We start from the raw sequence: 16,488 nt of genomic DNA, 5'->3' as shown, positions 1-16,488 counted from the left end.
ACTAGTCACTCACTTGTTTCGCTAACGGGTTATAGTTCAAGCCTTTGCACATACTATTTATCAGAAAAGGTATTCTTCTTCCCCAAATATATCACTGTATTCATGTTTAATGCTTTTTTTTTTTTTTTAAGATTTATTTATGTACTTGAAAGAGTTACACAGAGAAGGAGAGGCAGAGAAAGAGAGAGGTCTTCCATCCGATGCTTCACTCCCTAGATGGCCGCAATGGCCGGAGCTGCGCTGATCGGAAGCCAAGAGCCAGGAGCTTCTTCTGGGTCTCCCACACAGGTGCAGGGGCCCAAGGACTTGGGCCATCTGCTGCTGCTTTCCCAGGCCATAGCAGAGAGCTGGATCGGAAGGGGAGCACCAGGACTCGAACTGGCATCCATATGGAATGCCAGCACCCCAGGTGGCAGCTTTACCCACTACGCCACAGTGCCAGCCCCACATGTTTAATGCTTTGGGGGGGCGGCAGCACTGGTGCAGCAGGTTAAAGCCCCAGCATCTGGGCACCTGTTCGAGTCCCAGCTGCTCCACTTCTGATGCAGCTCCCTGCTGATATGGCTAGGAAAGCAGTGGAGAATCGCACAAGTCCTTGGGCCCCTGCACCCATGTGGAAGAGCCAGAAGAAGGTCTGGCTTCTGACTTCAGATAAGCTCAGCTTCAGCAGTTGCGGCCATTTGGGGAGTGAACCAGTGGATGGAAGATCTCTTTGTCTGTGTCTCTACCTCTCTAACTCTGTCTTTCAAATAAATAACCTAATCTTTTTAGAAAAAAAAAAAATGCTTTGGCATTCTACCGTGCTCTTGGCTTTTGCAGAACATACTGTCTTGAATGGCATGAAAGCACATTTGACACTTTACTGATGTGTTTATTTAAATTACATTTTAAACTTTTTAAAAAGATTTGATTAATTTTTTTAGAGGTGGATTACAGAGTGAGGGAGAGACAGAGAGAAAGGTTGTCCATCTGCTGTTTCACTCCTCACATCTGGAGCTGGGCCCATCTGAATCCAGGAGCCAGGAGCTTCTTCTGGGTCTCCCAGGTGGGTGCAGGGGCCCAAGCACTTGGGCCATCTTCCACTGCTTTCCCAGGCCATAGCAGAGAGCTGGACTGGAAGAGCAGCCAGGACATGAACTGGTGCCTATATGGAATGCAATGCCACAGGCGCAGGTTTAGCCTACTATGCCACAGTGCCAGGCCATTGTTTTAAACTTCTTGATATTTACTGCTACCTTTAATATGGAAGGGTACAAAAGTAACATAGCCCTTTGTTTTTGGGAAACCTAATCAGGTAAATTTCTTGAAGCTTTCTTAGATGGAAAGGAGAAATTGCTTAATCCTCTTTGAAAATTAAGAAAAAGTTTAAACTGCTGAATAGCTGTACCAGTTATGAGCAGAGTAACAATATGTAAGACACTAAGTACAAATAATCTCAAATTGTATTGCCTTCTTATGGTGTTATATAAAAATGAATGAAAGGGGCAGCGCTGTGGTATAGTAGGTAAAGCTGCCGCCTACAGTGCCAGCATCCCCTATATTCAAGTCCCAGCTGCTCCATTTCTGATCCAGCTTTCTGCTGTGGCCTGAGAAAGCAGTGGAAGAAGGCCCAAGTCCCTGCACCCATGTGGGAGACCTGGAAGAAGCTCCTGGCTTTGGATCAGCATGGCTCCAGCCATTACAGCCATCTGGGGAACGAACCATCAGATGGAAAACTCTCTCTCTGTGCCTCTCTGCCTCTCCTTCTCTCTGTAACTCCACCTTTCAAATAAAAAAAACTTTAAAAAAAAGAATGATAATTCTGTCTTTGCCCAAGATCAAAAAGCTAAGTGACCCATTCTTTCTTGTTTTGTCTTTTTTTTAAAGATTTATTTATTGAAAGGCAGAGTTACACAGAGAGGAGAGGCAGAGAGAGAGAAGTCTTTTTTTTTTTTAAAGATTTATTTATTTACTTGAAAGAATTAGAAGGGGAGAGAGAGAGAGAGAGAGAGGTCTTCCATTCACTGGTTCACTCCTCAGATGGCTGCAACGGCCAGAGTTGCGCGGATCCAAAGCCAGGAGTTTCCTCTGGGTCTCCCACATGGGCGCAGGGGCTTTCCCAGGCCATAGCAGAGAGCTGGATTGGAAGTGGAGCAGCGGGGTCTTGAACTGGTGTTTGTGGGATGCCGGCGCTTCAGGCCAGGGCATTAACCCGCTGCGCCACAACGTCGGCCCCGTCTTGTTTTGTTTTTTACAATATGTCTTTACATCTTTTACCATCAAATACTACCTTTACCATAAATATTTTATTTAGTGGCCATAGAATTATGTGTATGTACACACATCTTTTTGTGGTCTCAGTTATTAGGATCAGAGGATTTAAGATTGGGAAAAATATTTTAATCGTTCTTGTTTTTACAGATGAGGAAACAAACATAAAACTTACAGTCATTTGTCCAACAACCCCTTGCTGACAATGCCACTTCATGACAAACCCAGCTTTCAGCCAAATGTTAGTTAGGCTTCCTTCCCCAGCTACCTACAGTGGCATTTTTTTGTTTCTGTCAAGATTAGGTAAACAGAAAAACTTCACTTTTTTTTCATATTAGGAAGTAGAATTTTGAAGATAGTTATAGCAAAATATTAATATCTTTGTGAGTTTGCTAAAGAAGTTATTTCTTTTAGACAGTATTTTGAGATTTTTTTACAAATGCATAGTTTGCAAAAGATTAGTCTTAAGTTAGTTTTTAGGAACAAATCATGAAAAATCTCAATCTTAAGCACCAATCCCAAATTAATTTTAAACTTCAGAATTATAAGAATTTTACATTTCAAGTGAATTCTAAGGTCTATTCTGTTTCCAGGGTTCCAAAGCTAATAATCATAACATTCTGAATTCATATGTGCCTGGTCTTTTTCTTATTTTAGAGCATTCTTCAATCTTTTTTAACAGTTTTTTTAAAAAAAACCTTTTGATTTGTTAGTGAATTAGGAATGTTCAAACAACTTTGGAAACCCATATATTATCTCTAATAATTTAATCCTGTGTCCAGAAAACAACACTGCTGTCCCGACTGATACTGATTGAATAGGAAGATTGAAGATTTCTACACATAATAGTATACCATCTCTTCTCTGCACATGAGGATATAAACAAAAACAGCAAAAGCTTTTAAAGTGCAACAGAAATGCACCTACTTTAAATGCTAGTTCAGTTGTCTGGGAGACTGCTCTTCAGCACCTTCAAGGTGAAAACTAAAAGAGGAGTGTCTGTTTTAGTTGATTCAAAGAGTGTTTTATCTGAAGTAGTTGTTCTTCCTTAAGTAATTCTCATCACGTTAAAAAAGGCCTAAATTTTCTAATGAAAGACCATACTCTTATGGGTACTGTTGCCCAAGTGGCTGATACCTCCTCAAGGTAAGTTACTAAGGTTAGGAAGGCTGTCCCTGTCCTGAAAAAGGATTGATAGGCCCCCTGAATGAAATAGTAACAAAACACTACCAGTTTAAATAGTGGCTCCTGTCCATTGGAAATACCCTACTTCATTTTAAAAAGAAACAATATTACTCACTTGGGCAAGGAAGAAGGATGAAATTGCATTACTTTTGTGATTGTGCCTTTATAGCTATAGTTAACTTTATATTAGCTTTATTCCTTTATTATGATACAGGAAATCTTCCATTTTCTGAAGCAAAAAAGTTGTAATGATGCCATTTACTTTAAATATCAGGAAAAAAAGTAATCTCACTGCGTCAGGGAGAAAATTAAAACTGAAGAAATATCAGCCTATGCCTTAGATTGCTTTTAATCAAATGTTAAATGTGCAACTTTATTCCAGACCAGAAGTGTGGATAACTTTTAGGATAGGTGAACTTTTCTTGTTTCTATTAACATTTAACATCTTTCTTAAATGTTTTAATTTAAAAGAATGAGAATTATAGACATTTATACACAACAGCTAGTTATCACAAAAATAAGGTTATTAATTTTTAAAAGTTATTTTTAATATTTGAAAATATAGGGTAAACAACTAAGATGAAATGTAAACAAAAGTGGGAGTTTCATAGAAAAAGTGAGATTTGAAAAATTTTGGGAATGGTGTCTTAAAATCATGATTGAACTTTAAAAAGTTCATGGAAAATGGATTTAAAAGTTCATTTTGGGAGAGTATTTCAGGCATGGAAAGCCAAGACACTCTGGCAAAAGATCTCTGTGAGTGAGATCTCAGTGGAAAGAACAGGTCTTCAAAGAAGGAGGTACCTTTCTCTGAAGGGAGGAGAGAACCTCCACTTTGACTATGACCTTGTCTAAACAAGATAAGAGTCGGAGAACTCAGAGGGCTTCCATAGCCTTGGAAACTCATGACTGGAGCATAGGGAGATTACTGATGCCATAGACAGGAGTGTCAATTGGTAAAGTCAACAACAGGAGTCACTGTGCACTTACTCCTCATGTAGGATCTCTGTCCTTAATGTGCTGTGCATTGAGATTTAATGCTATAACGAGTACTCAAATAATATATTTCACTTTGTGTTTCTATGGGGGTGCAAACTGTTGACATCTTTACTTAATGCATACTAAACTGATCCTCTGTAAAAAAAAAAAAAAAAGAAAAGAAAAGAAAAGAAACTATCAACTCCCAACTTGACTCTCACTGGGATTAAACATGACAATAGGTCTGATCTGATTTCATCATCATTAAAAAAAAATCATCTATTATTTTTCACTTTATGTTTCTGTGTGGGAGCAAACTGTTGAAATCCTTACTTAATGTATACTAAGCTGATCTTCTGTATATTAAGATAATCGAAAATGAATCTTGATGTGAATGGAAGGGGAGAGGGAGTGGGAAAGGGGAGGGTTGTGGGTGGGAGGGACGGTATGGGGGGGAAGCCATAGTAATCCATTATTCGTACTTTGGAAACGTATATTCATTAAATAAAAGTTTAAAAAAAAAAGTTCATTTTGGGCTTAAAAAACACATCGTTTTTCAAAAATACACATTTTCCATTAACTTTTCAAAAGATACTTTGTAGTTTTGGTTTATAGCTTTGGTTTATATTTTTAAATTAGCCATGACTTCAGATACTAAAGCTTTCTTTTCTTAATTGCACAAGTAATCCTGAATCCATTCACATGGGAAGGAAAAAACCTCAATGAGTACTAAAATACTAAAGTATATTAAAAGTAAAATGTGGAAGTCATCATTTTATAAAATTCTGCCAAATCCTATTCCCCTCTATAGAGCTACCATTTACAGATTGGAGTTTAATTTAAATCTTTTTCATGCCTATTCCTTAACTTTAATGGGATTCTGTATTACATTATACATAGATTTCATTCTTTGTCAAGACTGTAATGTTTTTAATGGTCCCACTAATAATGGATGCTTGCTTCTCATTTCCTGCTGTTAAAAAAAATTTCTGCAGTGAATACCCTGGAACTATATCTTTGTGAACTAGTCTCTAATAATTGTTTCTTGCTGACTAGTAGTAGTGTATTTTGGATGTTACTGTGCTGATTGTGGTAGATACTTTTCCCAGTGCACTTGTATTGCTGGCTTTATGATTGTTTTAAATAATAATGTAGTCAAGTCGTCGTCTTCTTCCTTTGTCATCTGTGTTTAATGGTTTTCTGATATTTCTAAGCTATATTCATTTCCATAGAGATATTTTCACTTCCATTTTTAACTGCCACATGTAAAGCGCTATGTTTTGTAGAACCTTGGGAATGACAGTCAGGTGTATTAATATGTAATACATTATGATACTATGCAGTAATCATGTAAGGATTAGGATTAATTTTGACTATCAATTTTCAGAATTCTAAAAATGTAATATATTCTGGAAAAACTTTGGGGTTTTGTTATTCATGGACTCACCTAAGCATTCCCTCACTATTAATAAATTCAGTTGGGGCCAGTGCTGTGGCATAGTAGGTTAAGCTTCCTATATCCATGCCAGTTTGAGTCCTGGCTAATCCAGCTCCCTGCTGATGGCCTGGAAAAGCAGCAGTGGATGGCCCAAGTGCTTGGGCCCCTGTACCCATGTGGAAGACCAGGAAGAAGCTCCTGGCTTCCAATCAGCCCAGCCTTGGCTGTCACGGCCATTTTGGGAGTGAACTAGTAGGTGGGAGATGTCTCAGTCTCTGTCTTTCTCTCCCTCTCTGTAACTCTTGCCTTTCAAATAAATCCTTAAAGTAAATAAAAAAGTTTCCGTTTTAACAGGTAGCATGCTAGGCACTAACAGTGGTATACTGGTATGCTTCCCGGTTATCAGACATTTCTCTAATCTCCACATTACTACTGCTACTAAGAATTGCTCTCCAATTAACTTTTGCTGCCATCCAGTTCCAGACTACCCAACTAATACAATATTCTCTTAGTAAAGCAAGGCCCAAGAGAGATCAGTCTTTATTAGCTTATCCAGAATTTTATAGAGCTAAAAAAATGGGGGGATATTTTTCTATGTGTGTTTGTATGTATGTAATGTAGTGTTGTACCCTATATCATAATTTTTTTGTGTTCGGTGCCTGAAATTTGACTCTGGCCCATTTATTCACTTTCCTACCTTGATATCCCACAACTTAGACTCTAAAACTTGTGTTAATTTTGACCTACCACCACTCATCTGTGGAATTAGTTTACAATTTCTCTGCTTCTTCTTAGAGTAGGAAATACCTTTAGAGATGGTACCATGAAGCCAGCTTCTCATAGACTCTTACCATCAGTTCATTTCTTTTCTCTGCCTTTTCTCTGTACTTGATTGCTACCGTTGGAAGAGACAATTTTTCTGCCACACCTTCTCTCCCTGTTAGAAGGGGAGATTCATGGAAGAGAGGAATCCATTCTTATTTTTTCCAGATGCGGCAATATCCTATTGGGAATTACCAGCCAAGGGAAAAGAAAGGTTTTATTCGTTTTTTAAAGGGACTACAACTCTTGCAGCTCAGTCATTTTGGACAAGTTTGACAGTAATTTAGCTACAATATATTTTAACTAGATTTCTAAGTGCATTCGCCAACGTAACTACCATATATACGTATTTGTAACCTGAAGTTTGCCTTTAAAGTCACAAAAGCACAAAGCACTGTAGTGCTCGTAACACTCTTCCGTATTATTGTAGGTAACTAAATGACCATGGAATCTGGAGCAGAGAACCAGCAGAGTGGAGATGCAGCTGTAACAGAAGCTGAAAACCAACAAATGACAGTTCAAGCCCAGCCACAGATTGCCACATTAGCCCAGGTATAAAATACATAGAGAGATTCCAAGTCGTCTCTTCCAAGAGAATTTAGTTCTTATTACAGAGATATACATAGAATGAGCAGAGGTGTTCTTAGAATATCAAAATTCTTATTTACTTAGCATTAGTCTATGTTTAGAAATACTAGTATTAATTCAGTAACATAACAGTAAAATGTGGTGTTAAACACTAATACAGTATTTATAGTTCCATGATCCTGAAAGAATGACATCTTTAATTAATGGCTAAGTTAATTGGCTCTCATAAATAAGGAAATAAAACCTTGGCTATGACAACTGCTTTTTTTTGTAATATCATATAGATTTATTTTGGGGCACAGAGATAAAGATAATATGAAAGCTTATATTCTTAAACTGAAAAAATAGGATAAGCAAATACATTGATATATAATAAATCTTAATGATGATAATTTTTGTGTCCTGTATATTTTAAATCTAATTCCTGATTCTTTCATTTTGTCTTTGGCCTTAACACCCTGTTTTAATAACATACACTCTCTCTTTTTTGTTCATATATTTTTCCTCAAATATTAACTATTTTCATATATTTCAGTGAGAAAGGTGATAGTATAAAAATGAAATAGCAAACTTCAACCTTTTAGGTAAAAGTATGATATTGCCTCTTTTAGTTGAAGGCTCCCAGGAGAAGATAATCCTAGCAGAAGCTCTGTGTCTAACTTCCATTTCCACAAGCATTTAAAGACTCCCAAGAGAGTTACTAATCAATAATGAAACTTGGTAACAGAGGGCTCAACAAAGAAAATACACTACCAGCAGGCATCTTGGTGGTGACAGTCCAGATATACCTGTCTTGGATCATGCTGGTCTGTCTGGTCTGGCTGTCTGTGTAGTGTCAGCCTGGGAACTCCTTTTACCCTGCTGTCTCTCTGGTGGAGTTAGTGTTCTTGATATATTCAAAGCGTATTTTTCAGTCGTTTCTTAAAGGTTTGACTATGAAAAGAATTCTTGTTAAAAAAAATATTTTTTTAATTTTTAAAGAAGTCCAGTGACGACGATTTTTTGTTCTTATTTGAAAAGCTAAATTAATTTTTCATTTTGTATCTTTAGTTATCTTACAAAATCTGTTCAAGGTACTTCAAAATTTTATTATGGGTTTTAGTTTGCAAACATTTTGGTCCATGTGGGCCGTTTTATAGTGGAAACTCATGTCTTCAATTTTGGACAATTTCTGTCAATTATTTGATTAAAATTTTCCCTCTCTTCTTTCTCATTTCTCCCTAGAATTTTTGTCATCCAGATACTATATTTCTAGGACTGTTTCTCTTAATTTTCTTTCCTTTTTTCTCCTGTTTTCCATCTTGTTACTCTGCTTTCTGAGAGATTTCCTCAATGCATTCCAATGTTGAATACTTAATTTCTGATGTTCTATTTCCAGGAGTCTCTTGTTCTCTGAATAATTCTTTTATGTTTCATTAGCATAATGTTTCATTAGCATCACAAAGGCAATATTTTCTATCTCTGAGAATATTATTTTGTTTCATTTTAAGTTTTCTTTTCCCCACATAGATTTTCCCACCCTTTGTTTTGGTCTCCATCTTTCATATTAGATGCTTTCCTCAAATGTTTCATCATTTGTGGCTGTTTTGCTCAGGTCAGGTTCAAGAGTATGGGACCAGAAAGCTGTATGGAAGCTCTGTGGGTGTTGAAGAGTTAGCAGTATGAGCTTTGCTGTAGGGTGATTGTGGTGATCCTGATGTCAGTATCCTTTAGGTTTTTACTATTGGTGTCGGTTACCCCCAGAGAAGGTGTCAGAAATTTTGTGCTTATAGGATACAGGCTTGGGAGCCAAGTAAAAGAAGGGGGCTGGGATTTCTGCTATTGTTAATCAATTGGAGACCGCTGTCCAGATAATAAATTTCTGGTTTTTTCTTTCATGGCTGGGTATTATTCTCCTTGGGGAGGGCATCCAGTTGCTTCTCAGAGAGCCTTCAACAAGCCATCTTTATTGTCGGCCTCTCTTTGCTTGAAGTGCTATAGATTGTGAACTTCTTGAGGATTTTGTGGTACAAATCAGGCTTTCTCTGCCTCCATCCCAGCTCATAAATTGGCCTTCTGAGGTCTTCCCAGTTCATTACCATTCATCTGTCCTCCTCCAAAACTATTACTTTATCTCCTTCCCATTCTGTGTTTGTGTTTTTATGTCTATAAAAGTGAAATCAATTTCAGGAAGTTAACTGGCAATTCAGGTGGGAGAAAAATTCTGTGTACACAAGTTCAGTTTATCATCTTTATCAGGCAGCCCTTTAGCACCAACACTTAAAAATGGAGTGACAGTATCAGATTTGAGTTTTAGGGAAGCTAGTGTCTGTTTCCATTTATATGTTTTTAATTCCTTTTATTCCCAGTTAATGGGTTTTTTTTTTTTTCATTTGCTCATCAAAGTTCCTTAACACATACATCTATTTTTGACATAATTACCTTTTATAATTCTTACTACTTTTTTGTACTTGGAAAGTAGAATGAAGTTGTCAGATAACCCTAAGATCATTGTGCTTCGATAAAAAGCAAATTCAGCCTAAATGGTAAAGGAAGAGGGTCAATCTAAAACAGTAATGAGAGATACCTTATTTTAGCTTTGGAATTTAAGGAAAGTTTTTAAAATTGAAAAATTTTGGATTTGACTACAGGAATATAAGTTTTTACAGTTTTAAGCAAAAAGTTGGGTTAAAGAATGTTTGTTGTAGTGTTCTTGTAACAGGCAAATTTAGAAACCTAAATATCCAATGATAAGGAATTTATGAAATATGTAATTTTGCCTATTATGTAGCCATTAAAATATTAAAGAAGACTGTTTATAGTATGGAAAGATATAATGGAATTGAGAAATAAAATAGATTTAATGATAATGTGTTGTAAAAATTGATTGTGTGTAAGTGTCTTAAAAAACAAAACACCTACAAGAGCCAGAGCAAAAACATTAACGTGATTAACTCTGGATGGTAGGAATACAATGGATTTTTATTTTATTTTTGGGTAAATGTATGTTATAAACTTACACCAAGAAGAACCTTTATGTTGAATGATCAGCCTAGAAAAGGGATTATTTACCTAGTTAGCCTATTATTTTTACCTTAGAGAAGACTCAGAAAAGAGGACATAATAATTGCTTCAAATATTAGAAAAGCTTTTTTATATATACTCATATTTTCCTCCCTCACCCTTTCCTTGAATAACTTTAAGGTTGTGGTTCTCAAATTTTAGTCTCAAGGAAAGTATCCTTGGGTCCTTCTTATCATCTAATATTACAAACAAGGCACCCCATGTGACTCTAATACAGGTAGTCCATGGATCACATTTTGAGAACCAGCTTAAAACTAAGCAAGACTTAAAGTAGCTGAAAAAAAAGTAATTAATGAGGACATCCTAATTGTCCAAAGATGAAAACTCCATGGTTCAACAACTTATGTGCCAAAGACTGTATCTACAGTAGGGATCTTCCTCCAAGATTCAGAGTCACATGTTTTAAGTTCCTGCTAACCATCTGCATACCCAGATGTCAGGTCAGTTTCATCATCTTCTACCACAACTCCAGCCACCCAAAATCTTGTCCTTACATTCTCTGTTTCAGTTGATGACACAGTCTACCAATTTTCTTAGAAACATAAAACATATGAGTCATCTTTGATTGCTCTTTCATCTCCATTCATAAAACCCCTCTTGATCTGCCTGCAAATTTTCATAAAATTACTTCTGCTTCTCTTATTCCCTTCCCTGCTACAATGCCGAGGACTGTTACTACCACCACCACCACCTTATTTCTGGTTCCTATCAACTCACCCTAACGACTGCTTAGCCTTCCAACCTCTAGTTATTTCACTCTGCCACTAAAGTGATCTAAAATGCAAACATAATGAGAGGAATTCAAAAGCCCTTCAGTGACTTTCTGAATAACCCCAAAATGCAGATTCCTTAATGTGATTTACAGGGTTGTTTTCGTTTGTTTGTTTACAACTAGTTCATCCAGCCTCTTCCTGCCTCTTGTTTTCTCTCTCCCTCCTTCCTACATTAAATAGTAACCATACTTAAGTGCTCCAGTAGTACTGAATTGCTGGTTATTCTTCTCTGTCATGTATAGCTCCTGCTGTTTCTCTTTGCTTTGGTTAGTGTTACCTTCTCTACCTGAAGTTCTGACTCTCTCCTAGAAGTCATAATAATATGTCTGACTTGTGTTCTTTGTTTCAAATTCACATTCTTGCCTAGTAGCCTCCTGTCCTTAGTTTGGGTAGCTCTCTTCAATGTGTCTATGTTCCTCTTGTAAACCTCATTATTTCACTTGATTGTGTTTACTTCTGTTTCTCCCATTCTTTCACACACAACCCCTAATCATTTCCTTGAGATCAAGGACCCATATCTTATCCTTTTTTTATAGTTTGAGATTGAACATTGTTCCTGACATGTAGATCCCCAGTAACTGTATACTGAATGAACAGGTAAAATTCCTCGCCCGAATGTGTTCAATCATAGGAACAATAAATACCATCTAATAGATACTTAAGACTTAAGGGTCACTTCAGATTGGATATTGACTCATTAAATTGCCTTCCTTGTGCCTCAGGAGAAAATTATTTTTTCTTATATGAATATTCTTTCAACTTTGCCCCTTTATTCAAGACAAAAACAAATTCTTGAACTATCAACTATTACCAGTTCAGTAATAGTTGATTTTGAGGAGGAGAGGAATAGAGATTTACAGTTTATAAAACTTGTTACTATGTTCTCACTAATGAAAGCTATGCCATATTGTAAGATGTATATTTGTTCTGGACTTACTTTACATTAATTTGTCCAAGCTTGAAAACAATTAGAATTTAGAACATAGCTATTTAACACATATACCACAGACTGTTTCTTCAAGGCTAGTGTATCTGCTTGACTTTGGGTACATTACTTAATCTCTTTGAGCAGTTATTTTTTGTCTTTAAAATGGGGATAATCCTTATTACCCAGTCTTCAATTTCTTTGATGAACAACAAGAGAAATGGGGATATTAAAGCAGTTGGGAAAATCTAAAGCACTATACAAATAAACCGGTGCTTAGTATTAAGAGGAAATCTGTGTTACATGTTTTGACATTACATTATATTACATTACATTACATTACAATAACTTTTTTGTCATTTGGGAGGAGTTGAAAAGTAGAATGGGAGACTTACAGGTTTTGTTTTTAAACAATGATAAATTGCATGTTTAGTTTATTTCCTATCAGTATTTTTGCCTCTAAAATGTTACTTCATATTGAACATGAGTAGTCCCAAGGAGGTATCTGTGATAGTAATTTTTTTCCATGTTCAACATTATAGGTATCTATGCCAGCAGCTCATGCAACATCATCTGCTCCCACTGTAACATTAGTACAACTGCCCAATGGGCAGACAGTTCAAGTCCATGGAGTTATTCAGGCGGCCCAGCCATCAGTTATTCAGTCTCCACAAGTCCAAACAGTTCAGGTATGTGTATAAAAAGTTCTGTATCCACTTTTGTGTCTATTATTCATAGGCATATCCCTCTCCTTTCATTACTTTTGAAAATAAGGACACATCTAGTTTGGAGTTAATTTTACTTCATATGGTAAACAAATGGGCTGCGTCTGTATAGTCACCTTGTGTAAAGGAATGGATATGTATAAAACAGACATGAAAGAAAATTAAGTCATAGAAGGAGAATAATTGGCAAAAAAAGTACATGAGATGAAGTGGAAGATGTGGGAGACTGTATAAGGCTGATTGCCTCAGGGAAAATTGAAATACAGAAGTAATAACTTGTAATTATTTTCTGAACCTGCAGTTGGAGAAAAATAAACCTTGATCAAAATTTAATAACCTTACCTGAGATTTTTGAACTTGAAGGGATCACATAAGCATTCATAAAATGGGCTGTGTTTAGGGTTTACCATGAGAGCATATAATTTTGAAATAATGTGTTCAGAAAGTTTATCTTAAGGGTCAGGGATTATACTATGAATGTCTTATTCTTTGAGGATATTGTTCCTTTGGGTTGGATTCCAAAGATTAGTAAAGGCACTGTAGACCACTGAAGGTGACTGCACTACTTAACTGTAGGGAACCAAGAAGCGGTGTAGATCTTGCGATTGAGCTTATTGAAAGAAAGACTTGAACATTCATTCAAGTAGGCCATAACCCCAGCCTCCCATTTCATATTTTTTACTTCACAGTCTTCCTGTAAGGACTTAAAAAGACTTTTCTCCGGAACACAGGTGAGTCCTAGGTCGTAGATTTGAAGAGAACTATTATTAGAAAGGAAGGTGAGAAATTATTATTTTTGTTTTTTTCCTCCTCTATAAATAATGGAATTTGAAGGTTTTGTTTAATGGTAGACATTTCTAGGTCTAGACCAAACTTGTTGCCTACCTGACCCTTAGAAATAAAAATTTCTGTATATAATATTTTTCCTGTCTTCCAAACGATAGCCCAACTTTACTTGAATACTCTCAGAGAAAGGAAGTTCTATATCCTGAGTAACCTACCTATAATTAAGGATGAAATTGCCAAAATACTCTTTTCAGTCGTGAAAGAATATAGCTTTATACAACTTGCCTAGTGCTTGCAGTTTTATCCTTGCGTTGAACTGAATGGCAAATCTTAATTCTTTTTCTGTTGACTGATTTCCTCAGTCACATCTCTCAGAAACTATATTTTTAAGAAATTGCCAGGGGTGGTCATCTGGCACAACAGGTAAAGCTGCCCCTTGGGACACTTGCATCCATTTTGGAGTGCCTGGTATCAAGTCCTGGCTGCTCCACTTCCAGTCCAGCATCCTGCTAAAGCACACTGTGAGAGACAGCTTGAGTACTTGAGTCCCTGCCTCCCATGAGAGACCCAGATGGAAATTGCAAGCTTCTGGCTTCAGCCTGTCCCAAGGCTGGCTATTGCAGGCATTTGCTGAACCAGCAAATAGATCTCTCTGTCTCTCCTTCTCTGTCTCCCTCGTTCTTGCTCTCTCTTTACTTTCAATAAACTTTTTTTAAAAAGAAAACTTCAACTTAACAAACTCATATTTTTCTTCAGCCATTTATTACATGGTGTAGTTTTGATTTCTCTTCAGCATCCTGGTTGTTTTCTTCTGGATGAGAGCAGTTTTGTTTTCTGTGCATATGGTAGCCAGAACTGATTAATATTCATAGAGGGGCAGGAGTGCCTACTTTGTCCTGGAAGCATCCTGTTAATATCATCAAAAACATACTAGGTTTTGGCCGGCGCCGCGGCTCACTAGGCTAATCCTCCGCCTAGCGGCGCCGGCACACCGGGTTCTAGTCCCAGTTAGGGCGCCGGATTCTGTCCCGGTTGCCCCTCTTCCAGGCCAGCTCTCTGCTGTGGCCAGGGAGTGCAGTGGAGGATGGTCCAAGTGCTTGGGCCCTGCACCCCATGGGAGACCAGGAAAAAGCTCCTGGCTCCTGGCTCCTGCCATCGGCTCAGCGCGGTGCGCCAGCCGCAGCGCGCTGGCCGCGGTGGCCATTGGAGGGTGAACCAACGGCAAAAGGAAGACCTTTCTCTCTGTCTCTCTCTCACTGTCCACTCTGCCTGTCAAAAAAAAAAAAAAAATACTAGGTTTTGTCAATCATTTTATACTATTGAATCATTGAGCAGCTGTTACCACCTATATTTCATTCTGTTCTTATGCTTTTGGTTTGCTTAAGTGGGAAAAAGAAATAATGTTTTCATGTGAAATCTTGAATCATGTATGAATTTCCATAAGATATTGGGGTTGGAATTTTTTAACAAGTAGGATACAGTGTTGACCAAGTGAAGAACTATGAAGTTGATATTTCTGTGGAATCACAGTGACTGAGCAGTATTTCTTTTTCTCAGTTTTTATTTCATTGAATGCTACCTTATCTAATTCTCCATATTGTGCTATGCTAATTCCCCACCCATATCCTCCTATAGATAATAATGGAAAGAATTAGGCTTACTAGTCAGGCAACCTACACGCCAGACCCAGTCTAAGATTGTAATTTTTGGTTATATTATGTGATATTTAACTGTTGATTGTATTCTTTATTTTAATCTTTATAGGGGCAGCCTAATGTGGACCTAGGGATTATATAATCATTAACTTTCTAGAAATATGGATTCATCTTTACAACAATACATATTTCCATTAAAGTGAACTATTTAATTTAAAGTGTGTGTGCTTGCAAAAGAAAAGTTGGGCTTCTTAAAGCCTGGATTTTACAGATATACTATTTTTTTAAGATTTATTTATTTGAAAGGCAGAATGACAGAGGGAGAGGCAGAGACTAAGAGAGAAGGAGAGATCTTCTATCCACTGGGTCATTCCTGAAATGGCTGCAACCAAGGCAAATGCCCAGAATTCTGTCCTGTTCTCTTGCATGGTTGGCAAGGGCCCATGGGCCATGATCTGCTGCTTTCTTAAGCACAGGAGCAGGGAGCTACTTTGGAGACAAGAGTAACCAGGATTTGGACAAGTGCTCCTGTATAGGATGTTGGTATCTCAAGCAATGGCTCAACCTTCTGCAACACAGTGACAGCCCCTCTTTTTATTCTTTAAAGCTTCTAAACCAAGGAGAATTTATTAAACTTCTGTGTTCATTATAACTGATTGAAAGTGATTACTGTTAACTAGGAAGTAGTTTATATCAGGGATGGTCACTCAAACTTCTAGATGAGAGAATGTTAGTTTTCCAGAACAAAGTTTCCAAAAATATGCAAGGTACATTTCTCTTGATAAGAGAATAAGATATTAGGACTTCTGTTATATATTTTAATTTAAAAATATTAGATTTAGCTATATTGAGATTTCATATACATTATGTATGTAAGTACATGTATGTGAATCAAATCTCACATAATTTGTGAGCATCCTCACAGAAATAGTGTGAATTGTATGATGTAATGAAATTCACAGTGGCTTCTTCCCTTTTCATTCATTAGTTTTGGCCACATTTCCATATAGTGCAGTTTAAATGTGCTGGACAGAGGATTTATGGATTTTATTACATCCATTCTTTCAACAGATGTTGGTGATCGTATGCTAAGTGCCAGTCACTGTTCTAGTAGTTGTGAAAGACAGTAACGAACAGGTAATACCGTTCATTCTAATGAAGATCATGTTTGAGTGAAAAAAGAAACTCTGGAAAGATATATGAGTCGAAGATAAGTGTTAGAAGAATAAAGCAGGGAAAAGAAATAGAGAATGTTATGGAGGGAAGGGCGTGTTTTATGGAAGGTGATCAGAGATGAGCA

The 16,488-nt window shown here is 37.0% G+C and overlaps 1 protein-coding gene across 26 annotated transcripts in view; it reads left to right on the top strand.

Annotated features, from left to right (window-relative positions):
• Window positions 1-16,488, top strand: part of CREB1 (cAMP responsive element binding protein 1) — a 76,569-nt gene that overhangs the window by 15,422 nt on the left and 44,659 nt on the right. For 8 of the 26 annotated variants that reach the window (XR_016231924.1, XR_517132.5, XR_016231925.1 and 5 more), the window contains exons 2-4: window positions 7,104-7,225; window positions 12,565-12,711; window positions 13,437-13,478. The exons of 2 other annotated variants lie outside the window; for them this stretch is intronic. Coding sequence is in view for 12 of the 24 variants with exons in the window: in XM_008259047.4 (XP_008257269.1) it covers window positions 7,112-7,225; window positions 12,565-12,711; window positions 13,437-13,478 (303 nt within the window). In the remaining 12 variants the exon portion in view is untranslated. Of the gene's footprint in view, window positions 1-7,103; window positions 7,226-12,564; window positions 12,712-13,436; window positions 13,479-16,259; window positions 16,326-16,488 lie in introns of all 26 variants that reach the window. 16 more of the 26 variants (XR_011387135.2, XR_011387139.2, XM_070070298.2 and 13 more) reach the window with 5 other exon arrangements.

Source organism: Oryctolagus cuniculus, chromosome 3 (assembly GCF_051225735.1).
Source record: "Oryctolagus cuniculus isolate XC-2025 breed Fujian yellow rabbit chromosome 3, ASM5122573v1, whole genome shotgun sequence".
In the NCBI taxonomy this organism is placed as follows: Eukaryota; Metazoa; Chordata; class Mammalia; order Lagomorpha; family Leporidae; genus Oryctolagus; species Oryctolagus cuniculus.
Note: the sequence above shows the minus strand (reverse complement) of the source record. Positions and strands in the feature narration are given on the sequence as shown.